Here is a 12,403-nt window from a genome sequence, read left to right on the forward strand (position 1 = left end):
TAAGGATGATGTGTTAAAGTATTTATGATTTCGAAATATGTAGTGTTCTCAAAGTTCTTATAAAGTTTTTTTTATTAATAACTGTCAATAGAATAAAGGACATATAAATATGGGATACGTTAAGTCTGATTATACATATTAGAAATATGTATTGATATTAAACTTGATTCATATGAAGCCATAATTTATTAAAACTTGGTCCCAATATGATTTAAGTTACAAAATCTTCAGCTTATTGCCTTTCCCTTATTTTTTAAAGAATAATGATAGCAAAGGAAGCTGTTTGGAAATCTATTATGTAACAACAGAATTGCTTAGTGCTCAAGCAAGGTCTCTGGAATCTGAATGGCACTGTTTACAATGCCCCCGGTCAATGGGCACTTTGTAGGTGTTTATGATTGTGGGAACTGATACCGGGATAAACTGAAAATTCCATTTTCCAAGCTGACTGGTATAATAGATTTAAGATGGGCCATTTAAAAGTATCCTTTCATTAAATATATACAAATGGGGTTCTTCAAACTTTGTCCAGCCCATAAATAGTCATGGTTAGAACACTCACTTCCTCCAGGGTGAGTTGTTAGTAAGATATTATTATCAGAGATTTCAGCATCTTCCAGGAACAGACGAGAGGTACAAATCTTTTCCATTTTCCAGTAACCTATGGTAGTGTGAGATGTTATTAGCATTTGGTTACTTGTATGTGTTAATACATGCATGTTTATTCATTTAAGCCAAGGTATGGAACAATAATAACTCTCTCATCTCAAAGAAAAGAAAAATAGTATACATATATATAAAACTTGAGTTTTAGGCAAAATACAAAATTTTTACAACATGAAATACTTTTACTTCTGCCATCTTAATGGGAAATATCTGTTTAAATAGCAATTTAATTTCACATCCTACTGTTTTCTAATCAATCAAACCTCTTAAATGTACTTTATCTTACCCTTTCTCTTCAGATATTCAGCAATAAGGGCAGCTATATGGATGTAGCACATAGCAGCCTGCAAAAAAAGACACAGGTAAGTATTTTTAAAATAGGCACATGCTACCATCATCTCTCTCTATAGGATTTCACTATATCTTCACCATGGCTAGGTTATAAATGCTATCACCTGCAGTTGTAGGGGAGCATTATAAAAACACCCATTTACAGCAGAGCAGATGCTCGTGTGTATCTGTCTCCAGAGATTCCTCAATTATGTAGTTTCTACATAATGTTTCTGGCTTAAAGGCTGTAATAAAGATTTCTATTTTGGACAACTGGTACAAAACAAGCACTCATGTTAAAGGGCTGCTTGAAGGAGGGAGGGAGAGAGAGAGAGAGAGGGAGGGAGGGAGGGAGGGAGGGAGGGAGGGAGAGAGAGAGAGAAATCAGAGGAATGGGCTTGAAATGCTCAGGAAATAAATTTAATTTGTACTCTTTTAAAAAAGAAAAAATGCTCAGCTATAGCTAACAAAATCTTTCAATTACAAAAAAAGACAACCAAAATGAATTATTAAGTATAGTTGTGATCTATTCTTTGTCAGCTTTCCAAATAGCATCCAAAATTAAATCGGAGTCCAAACAAGTTGTACTGCTCAAAGTTCCAATGTATTAAGACAGCCATGCTGGTTCATCTGGAAAACCCGAGTCTGAAGCTTATCAGTTTTCCCCACCCAAGTTAAAGTTTTGCCCCCCACACCCACAAGTCTATCACACGGTCCAATCCTCCATTGTCATGCTGGCAGTTCCACCCATCCAGTTCCGGTCAAGTGCAGAGGTGCCAAGACAAAGGATGACCTTGGCAATCTAGAAAGGAACTTTATTTTGGCTATATAACATGCTACTCCGTACTATCCCCCCTCCCAATTCCCCACTATAGAAACAGCATAGTAGAATAATAGAAGTGTGGAAGGCCAAAGATCCAAAAGGAACATGGCCTGACACTCTTCTTGATTCAGTACACTACATATGTCCTAATAGAATCTATAAAACTTCCTAGAATAAAGTGCCAATAATTAAAGAAACATTAGGCATTAGAAGGTCAGCATGGCTGCTATGACAACGGCATTCAACTTACTAAGTGACAAGTTATATATATATTTTGATTTCAATTTCTTATGAAAAACAGAAAACATTTACAGAATTAGGTCATATTTTCCTGCTGTCCACATTATAATTAAAGCTGCTGATGGATTATGACAAAATCATGCTCCTGTATAAAGAGAAATTGTGGGAAGAGCTTAAGATTTGTTTAAGGTGGCACAGTGGTTAGAATGCAGTACTGCAGGCTACTTCAGCTGACTGCTAGCTGCAGTTTGACAATTCAAATCTTACCGGCTCAAGGTTGAATCAGCCTTCCATCCTTCCAAGGAAAGTATAATGAGGACCCAGATTGTTGGGGGCAATATGCTGACTATGTAAACCACTTAGAGAGGGCTGTAAAAAGCACTATAAAGTGGAATATAAGTCTAAGTGCTATTGTTATTGTTATAATATTGTGATACCAAGACAATTACACTGAAAATTAACACAGTGCCTGAATTTAACAATTTCCTGAATTCCGCTACTGATTAAATGGTTCTCTATTTTGAATGCAAACCCACCAATATGTATTTGGGTGGAATTTGTAGAAAACACCTTGCTTTAGGAGACAATTTGCTTAAATGAGTTCCTCAAATATCATATCATTGATTGAAACAGAAAGTGATGTTGAATTCTTGTTCTTTAAGGCTTATTAGAAGCCCTTTAAAATACAAAATAATGTATCAGTTTCAGATGAGCTACCTCAGATAAGTCTCCATTTCTTGCATGAATTTTGGCCATGCTCTCCAACCAGGTCCTACGTAATTCAGGTGTACTTGCATATGAATTTGCCAAGCTGTATTGTAAGTCCACAAGCATCTCTGGATCCTTCTCATGTTCCTTCATTTGAGCTGTAGCCATTAAAACTGTTCTGATGCGTTTGGTCAAGTCTTTCACTTCTGCTGGGAAGTTACTGTTCTTTGGGAAAGAGAAATAAGAGAATTTAAGTTCACAAATTCTCTATTATTATGTTAAATAGCATCTATTTGGAATAAGTCAGATAACTTGATAAATAAACGATTGTGTGCATCAGAACAATGTCATAATAAATTGTTTGCTGTTTCCTCTCCCTAGCTATCCATGATCAAATAGCTTTCTCTTTTCTTTCACTGCACATTATCTTTTTTTCTCTCAGTATTCGCTTGTCATGTTTGAACAAAGTTGCAATAGATATTTCTTTATAATATCAAACTTGGGATAACAAAGGTCTTGCAAGAGTTATTATTACTATGGTTTGAATGACAGATGAATTGATTTGTAATGCATTTTCTAGCAATTATATTATATTTCCATATGGCAAAACATCTGATATAGCAACAAAGGAAAATATACTTCACAATCCAACCACATTTAGGTAGGATACCCAGTAACTTATTTTTTTCCCCTATGGCTTTTATTATTTTGATACAGAAATAATGAGGATGAACTTCATATAACTCAAAGATGGCATACTGATTTTTAAAGCCACTATAAGTCACTACTGCAGTGTTTCTCAACCTTGACAACTTGAAGATGTCCGGACTTCAACTCCCAGAATTCCCCAGCCAGCGAATGCTGGCTGGGGAATTCTGGGAGTTGAAGTCCAGACGTCTTCAAGTTGCCAAGGTTGAGAAACACTGCTTCACTTAGTGACCATTCAAAGTTCGCTGGCTGGGGAATTCGCTGGCTGGGGAATTCTGGGAGTTGAAGTCCGGACATCTTCAAGTTGCCAAGGTTGAGAAACACTGCACTACTGGGAAAATATCCATTGTCAGAAGAATGCAAAAAAAAAAAAAAAAAAAGAAAAGAAAAGAAAAGAAAAAGAAATACTGTGTCTAAATAAATAAGCAGGTTAAATAAATAAATAAATTACTTTCATCTGTTTGTCTCCATTCGCAAAGTTATTGGTAATTGCCAGAGAATGCTGAAACCGAGAACCTCCAATTCCTGCATCTGCAATCAGTTGGCTTACAGCCTTGATGAGCTGAAGTGATGACAAGAAAAGAGAACATGAAGACAGACCACCAAGCTGACAAACGTGCTTCCCCGAAGAACCACCAGCAAAATAGACAGTGTTTGTTGTCTCAATCTCTGTTTGTGCTCAAAGACCAAACTAGTAACTTAATAGCAGGTTTTAACAGTTTCCTCTTTTCCTCAAATTGTTTCATTCTTATCTTTCTCTTAAGAATATGTGTAATATAAGAATAAAATAAATAGTAACAATAATTAAAATCTTTCTATATTAACTATGAAGAAATTTAAATTTTGGTGAGCTATTTTTCCTCCCAAAAAAATCAGATACAGTTTTTACCTGTAAGAGTCCCAATACTAGTTATGAATAGTTATGAATGAATATATACATTCTGTTAAATAGTCTTTCAGTACGAAGGGAAATATTTGTCTTATGAATTGCATTTCCAAACTAATTCTGTATCTTGAGGCTGAAGACATTTCTATAGAATATCAAATTTTGAAGACATTATTACTTTCATTTTTATGGTCATTATTGTTAGCATCATCATTCTGAGCATCTAACAATCTAAAATTAAGATTAAAGTAAGAATGAAATAAAACAGAAGAGAGCATTCTGTGATTGGTAAGTATACTTTGTTCCCTCTCTCAAATTAATAAATGCAGCAACACTATAAAATCACGAGAAATTTCAGGCAGTAATTGCTCCAGGGTGTTACCACAGTAATATTTTCTTACCTGCAAATGAGACCTTACTATTGACTTTTGCTTATTAAATTCAAAGTTTTTTCTCATGAAAAAATAAAGCAGAGCAGAGGCTTCCATCTGTGTTGACTGTGATCTGTGATTACAACACTTAAGAATCTCATAACAGAATGATCCACACAAGTCAGCTTGCCCTTGGAAGAAGGCTGATGGAAACTTTAAAAAACAAAAACAAAGAATCAATATATATCTCTCATGCATAATTCCCCATAGTAGAAATTATCAATAATCATACACTTTTACAAACAGGTTAGATAGATATACAACTTTAATATCAGAATAGGTAATTTGTAAGGGATTTTAGATAGTAGATCATATATTTCAATTGTCTAGCTAGGTACAGGAATTCATTAAACCGTATCTGGTAAGTGGCCATGAATATTTGAAAATCTCTTTTTAGGAGTTTTATACAGATTGTACCATTGATTAACACCTCTTATTTCCTTATACTACTAATTTTCAACTGGAATGTTCTCATTTTTAATTTCAACCTCTTGGTCCTTGTATCGCCCTCAGTTTAAACAGAAAACAAATCTACCCAATTTTGCTGATGATGACCTTTTAATTATCTGTAGAACATTACATTATCTCCTCTTAGAAGTCAAACAGGCCAAACTCCAGTTTCTTCTCAAAATATCATAAAACTTAGATATAGAAGACATGGCTCTGCCCTTTGCTGCAAGTTATCTGTTCAGAAAAGGCCTGTTATTTATCAACAGCCAGCTGAGAAGGATGAAAGAGAAGGGATTCCTACAAATGAGAAACCATATATGGTCTTACCTTACTCACAAACAATCTCAAAGCAGCAAATACATGCTTGAGAGCTGCTGCAGAATTATTGATTTGTAAAAATAACAGGTAAGTATCAAAGACTTTCTTCATCATTGTATTCTGGCAATCTGACTGTTGCAGTTGTCTCTGAAAAGTAACAAACATATTTTCATTTTTTAAAAATTTAAACTGTTGGGAACTTTTATTAGCTCTTCCTGCGCCTTTTTTCTTTTCTTTGTTGTCTAAATATGAGCAGCCATTTTAAATGTTTTTTTTAAAATATTAGTTAAGTTTTTCAAAGTTTCTTGGAATGATTTTGTTTTTGCATCTGACCATCATTCTCTCTTCTGCCAAAACTTCCTTATTATCTTGGTAAGGGTGGTGGTGGTGATGGTTTAGGATCTCTTTTACCTAGGACTACAAGCTATTTTTACAGCTTAATGGGAAAGCACATATTTTGGAGCTAGGTTTCAATTCTAAGCAAATCCTAAAAAGGCTAAGGTAGTTTTTTGTCTGCAGTTCTAAAAATCTATGCTACATCATTCCCAATGTGGTATATTAAAAAAATTCTATAAAAGGGCAACTGATAGCATGGAATAAGGATATTAGAGACTGTAGTAAAACATGTTTGACAGTACCAGGCTAAATGGACCAGTGAGGTGACTCTGTACGCTTTATCAGACTCATTTTGAAAGCTTCATTTATAGGCAGTCTACATATATGAAACATTTCACTTGTTGATTTTGTGCTTCCATTAAATAACAGTTTAGCATAAATTATAGACATTGTGACTTTCATGTAAAAAGTTTGGCACTAAAAATTTTACCTGATGATTCTGAGTGAAAAGACACAACAGATCGAGTATAGAAAGGCAAACTTCTGTTGCAACGTTGGCTTCCGTATCTACATAATTCACAAGGTCTGTTTCATTAGAAGTGCCTACAACCAAATAAATGTTACAGAAAAAATGTTGAGTCATCTACAAATGACAATAGTCAACTATGAACTGCCACCTCTCTTAAATATGTTTCTACAGAAAAATAGGTGTTTTCAGCAAGTTCTACTCTTTTGCTACTGGATTCCAATATTTGGTTTCAATATTTTCTCTAAGGACTTATTTTTAAGGAATTATTTTATGATAGGCTTAAATAAATCATAATATACTTGTCTATAGATGAAATGCACTGATCATTTTTCACATTAAAATCTTATTTTGATGTAGCTTAAATCCTTCCTATTTACTTTTTGGATTTAGTTTCAGACATATTTCACCTTCATCTCCCTTCTTCAAAATTTCAAAGAAATTAGTTATAATAGTAGATCTCCCTTGCACTCCCTTGATACCACTTAACATTTTTGTTCCGGTTGTAGGATTTACATAAAAATGAGTTGGTTGGCTGTTCTGACCCCCCCCCCCCTCCAGCCTGTGAGTAACACAGACACAGGCTTGGCTATTTGCCACTCTTTAATCACAGAAATTACAACTCATTTGTCTGAAAGCCCATACAACACTCTCATGCCAGAAGGGTTGGCAGCAACCCAAACCAAACAGAACGGAAATACAAAACAGACCAGACAAGAGTTCCTCAAGACTGTTACGAACGGTTGTGTCCTGCAAAAGGTCCCCTCCCAAGTTCTCACTTATTTACTTTCTTAGGAGGGGCCAAGCCATAACAACCTGGGCTTGATTATCTCTTATGAGTCTGCCTCCACAGCTACTGCTTCCGTTTCTCCGCCCTTCTCTGTCTGGCGTCAGGGACAAACTGCCTTTGATCTTCCCCACTGCTCCATGCCTCAGGCACCTCCTGGTGACCAACCAGCCTCTCTGGTCCCTGCTCTGAGTCTGAACCCTGCCCAGGGTCCTCCACATCTTCCATAGCAGACTCATAGGGTTTCTCGCTATCCGAGTCCATCAGCAGCTCAAATGGATCCTGCTGGGCCACAACAGTTGGCTATACAAATTGAATAAATAAATTTTGTGAGGGCTTGTAAGTGTTTTAGGACTGAAAACTCAGAACAAAAAAAGTGTATGTGTATGTTTGTGTGTGTGTGTGTGTTTGTGTGTATGAAGGTTTTGATGTATTCAGGTCTTTTCCCGTGTAAGATTGAGAGTATCTTGGCGATGTTTCGACGAGGTCCCACTCATTATCCTCAGGCAGGTGTCTTCGGCCTCGTGCCGCTGCCTTTTTGCTTGCCAACTGCTGCACCCCCCTTCAAAGCAAACTGACACACACAATGAACACATGGCCAGACCACAATCTCGGAACCAAACCAAAGCCCAGGATGTTACAACACAGCCATCTGCTCAGGACATTACATCACAGAACTTAGGAGGTTACAATGCAAAGGCTCAGGATGTTAAAACGCAGCCGACCTCCCAGGATGTTGTAGCACAGGACTCAGGATATCACTACACTAGAGCTCAGGATGTCATCACACAGCCCATTACCCAGGTTGTTATAACACAAAAGACTAATGGACAAACTCTAGTACCTCAGCCACACAGAATGTTACAGCCGACTAATCTGCATACATCAACTCCATCAACTAATCAAGATATAACAACAGTCAACCAACCCACTTACAGCAACAAAGCCAGCACTACACACACACACACCAATATTTATAGTAGACAGCAGCTCCGATCACGCTTTGCTCGCACAAGCACGAAGCTGAAGGCACCACCCTGAAGAAGGCGAGTGGGACCTCGTCGAAACGTCGCCAAGATACTCTCAACCTTACACAGGAAAAGACCCGAATACGCCAAGACCTGCATACCTATATCCGTGAAATTCTACAAATATATGTATGTATGTATGTGTGCGTGTGTGTGTATACACACACACACACACATTCTAAATTTTAATTCTGAATAAATTATACAGATAAAAAATATTATTATTTTTATTTTTAAAAAATCCTATTTATGTGTATTCATTCTTATAAACGTGTTTTTTTAAAATACATTTTTGCATAGTTAAGAATGATTGAAAGCAAGAAGGGATTATTTATATGTGCCAAAGAATATTTCCCTGGGTCCACAAATGCTCAGTTATTGTGTGTAGGTTTATTGTAATTTTTGCTAATTTAGCAGGGGTAGAGAATCTATTTATAGCAATTGCAGTTGAAACCTATGCATATATTCTGGTTTTCTGACTATATTCAATCATGAAGCCTATGGTTGTTCAGATTTGCTGTAAGATTTACATTTCAATGAATTAATGTACATGATTATCAATAAATAATAGGATGCTAATTAATCAACCTAATTTTTATCATTTTATAAATTACATGCAAAGGAAGAATTTATGGTAATGAATACAGATATGAGAACTACATTAGAGTTATTGCTTTTATGTCTAATTTTTATGCTAAAATGATAGAATTAAGTTATCTTAATCAAATACAACAGCTGGCCTTCACTCTTAATGTTCCATAACAACTGAACAAGCATAAATGACAAGAACATGGATGAGATCATAAAAAGAATATTTATCCATATGCAAAAGCATAAAATTCACAAGAATACACAACATAATCTAGGAAAACATGAAATACTTTTCTATAGATATTGAGATCTGGTAAATGTTTTCACTGTGTATATATAAAGCTGAATAACGAGACAACAAAACATAATAGCTATCATTATCTCAGATTATTTACATAACATTGAATGGAGAATGCAATTTCATTAAGTACTACAATAGTCCCATTAAATGTTCAGCTACAAAGTCTCCCTTTATACTTACTTGGAATTGTACTATCTATCATCTGTAGGAGTTTATGATTGGAAAGGGCATTTTTCCCACGGATTATTGGTAAAGTTTGGGATCTATGATGCTTGTGAACCTCACTGCTTGAAGCAGAATGTCCCCTGCAAAATGACAAGACGGTGTTTCAGGTTTATCCCAAAGCTTTTCCAAATCTTAGTTTAGACAGATCTTTTTTCCTGCATCATTTCCAGACATGAATATTTCTAAGTAAGTAGTAGATAGGATTTAAAGCTTATTACACAATATATGGATGGAATTATACTAAGCCTTGCTAAAAAAAAAGTTAACTAGATAGAAATTGTTCACATGTTAGTGCAGCGATGGCGAACCATTTTTGGCTTGTGTGCCAGAAGGGGTGGAAGTGCAGAGGGGTCGTGCGCAGGTGTGCCGCACCCATAATGCAATGCGCAACACCCCCCAGCGCGAATGCGTGCATGACATGCACGACCCACATTTTTTGCATGCTTTTTTCATCCTCTGCAGGCTCCAGATGTTTTATAGGAGCCTGGGGAAGGCGAAAACAGCGTCCCCTGCCCCCCAGGAGACCCTCCGGAGGCTTCAGGAGTTTCAACTGCCCCCCCGGGAGGCCCTCCATAGGCTTCAGGAACTTCCCTGAAGGCTCCAGAGGACAAAAATAACGACCCTACGAGCAAAACGGAAGTGACTTCCGGTTTGCTCATAGGGCCGTTTTTAGTGCTCCGGAACCTTCAGAGACATTTAGGAGCTTCCCTGAAGCCTCAGGAGGACTAAAAATGACCCTACAAGCAAACTGGAAGTGACTTCCAGTTTGCTTGTAGGGCCATTTTTTGTCCTCCGAAGCCTTCAGAGACCTTTCAGAGGCTTCCCTGAAGTCACTTCCGGTTTGTCCATTGGGTCATTTTCGTCCTCCGGAGCCTTCAGGAAGCCTCTGGAAGGCCTCCGACGACTCCGGAGGGCTTAAACCGGCCCTACAGGCAAACCTGAAGTTTGGAAACGGCTTGCGTGCCCTGACAAATGGCTCCGCATGCTACCTGTGGCATGTGTGCCATAGATTCTCCATCCCGGAGTTAGTGGAACAAAGCTCTACCAAGTCAGTGATATGCCTATCAAAAGTCTTGTAGGTATACCAAGGGATCCTTTTGAGAAGTAGAGAGCTGGCTCCTCGTATCTTAGGGGAATAAAAAAAATCTTTTCTCAATTAGATCCAATGGCAATGATGAAATGATAGTCTGGGATTCTGGGATTCGTAGTTATGTAGAAGGCATAAGATATCTAGAAAGGTAAATTATTAAAAGACATATTTGGCACCATGAGGTATAATTAGAAATTTCAACATGGGCTTTTAAAAAAGACCTATTTTGGTGGGAACTTCGAAGGTCACATTTAAGAAAATTGCCTGGCATGTTTACAAATAAAATGCAAAGTGTTATATTTTGGGTATATATCTCTTAACATCTTAATAAAAATACAGTTGGGCCATTAATATTTAACCTCATAGATTTTTAAAGTAAGAATCTCTCATGCTCTTATAAGATGGATTGGCAATAATGTTTTAAGAGCTTATTCTAGTGATTTTTTACAGTGAAGTAATAGTGGAAATGTGACACATTGCAGCTGCTATGTTTTTGTTACAGTGAGACTTGATACTGATGATTAGATGAAGCAATTACAATGCATCATTAGGGAAAGCTTCCTTCTCCCTTCCTCCCATGTCTAGCCGTAAAATGAAATCAGTGATTATTTTGATTTGCAGAGCAAGGCAATGCATTACTTTTTACTCCTGCTGCTTTGAATTCATGCATATGTCATGACACAAGGAAATTATATTGGCAACTGTTGTTTATACATTAACTGCCGCTGAACAAACTAATTTTTGTAAGAACTAAATATCATAGTACACACACAACTGAATCAAAAAGCTCACTTTCTCACATCTGATTTCAACATATCAAAAAGTCTAGCACATGAGTTTTACTTATGATTTTGGACACATATTTTTTTTCACATTTTAGGGGAGAAAGAACCTATTAATAATAATATCAATATCATCATTAGCATCTACCTGTTGCTGAATCCTTCCAGATTCTCAATGATGTATAACAACGGTATAGGTACCCTTTGTTGGGCCATCATGTCTGGTTTTTTTTATCAACCCTCCATTTATTTTATTAAATCTTACCACTGTGGTAGAAGCCCAGAGGTTTGACAAGATGAACTGGAGCCTTTCAATGTTCCATTATTCCGAGTGGTCTGAGCAAACTTAACTGCAGCAGCAATTTTCCTGATAAAAGAGAATAAAATAAAAAACTTTATTGTAATATCATTTATTACTATAAATATTGGGAAAATTTATCAGAAAAGGTCTATCCTATTACTGGTATCACATTTATACAGTATCAGTCATATTCTATTGTCAGAAAACAGGTTTCATAGCTTAGAATTCTTATGAAAACTTTATACTAGGATTTACAAACACAATCCATATGATTTATCTTATTACTAAACTTCCATTAAAGTCTATTATGTTTTCTATTTGTAGCCTATTCTTATGTAAAGGTTTATGCACACCTAGTGAAAATTCACAAAAAGCATTTATTTATGATCTAGGATTCATTGTAATTCATAACCATGCTCATCTAGATTAAATACACACACATACTAAAGTTCCTTGCAGTTACACATTAAATTCCACTGATCCTTCAAATATTTTGCTACTTGTTTGATGAATAACACATTACCTTACTATATTTCGTTTTCCTAGATATCTGAAATTCTGAAGGCAAAGTCTAAAAGATAAAAAGATGGAATAATCTCAAATGGTTTTCATTCACAGCATTAATTTATTTCTCTCACAAAACATCACAGCTAGATTTTGGTACAATCCTGATGAGAATTCTATTAGTAAAATCATTCATGTAAATGACCACAATCATGCTAGTTTCATGCAGCAACTGTTCTTTCTTCCCCTTTCCCATAAAAACCAAACTTCACTATTGCATTTAGCAGACAGATATTTGCTTTATAAATAGTTTATAGATTTCCCAACAATGAAAAGAAATGCCTTTCCAAACTCCCATTGTGTGTTTTGTTA

At 36.1% G+C, this 12,403-nt stretch overlaps 1 protein-coding gene across 5 annotated transcripts in view; it reads right to left on the minus strand.

The window, feature by feature from the left end:
- DOCK10 (dedicator of cytokinesis 10) overlaps window positions 1-12,403 on the minus strand; it is a 111,086-nt gene that overhangs the window by 15,839 nt on the left and 82,844 nt on the right. For 3 of the 5 annotated variants that reach the window (XM_032225590.1, XM_032225592.1, XM_032225589.1), the window contains exons 38-47: window positions 12,051-12,098; window positions 11,492-11,593; window positions 9,310-9,434; window positions 6,387-6,499; window positions 5,570-5,707; window positions 4,763-4,945; window positions 3,927-4,037; window positions 2,777-2,992; window positions 953-1,010; window positions 563-661 (exon numbers count right to left, since the gene is read on the minus strand). In XM_032225590.1, the coding sequence (XP_032081481.1) occupies window positions 563-661; window positions 953-1,010; window positions 2,777-2,992; window positions 3,927-4,037; window positions 4,763-4,945; window positions 5,570-5,707; window positions 6,387-6,499; window positions 9,310-9,434; window positions 11,492-11,593; window positions 12,051-12,098 (1,193 nt within the window). The remainder of the gene's footprint in view (window positions 1-562; window positions 662-952; window positions 1,011-2,776; window positions 2,993-3,926; window positions 4,038-4,762; window positions 4,946-5,569; window positions 5,708-6,386; window positions 6,500-9,309; window positions 9,435-11,491; window positions 11,594-12,050; window positions 12,099-12,403) is intronic. The other 2 variants (XM_032225594.1, XM_032225593.1) reach the window with 1 other exon arrangement.

The sequence above is a fragment of the Thamnophis elegans genome, chromosome 10, assembly GCF_009769535.1.
Source record: "Thamnophis elegans isolate rThaEle1 chromosome 10, rThaEle1.pri, whole genome shotgun sequence".
Classification (NCBI taxonomy): domain Eukaryota; kingdom Metazoa; phylum Chordata; class Lepidosauria; order Squamata; family Colubridae; genus Thamnophis; species Thamnophis elegans.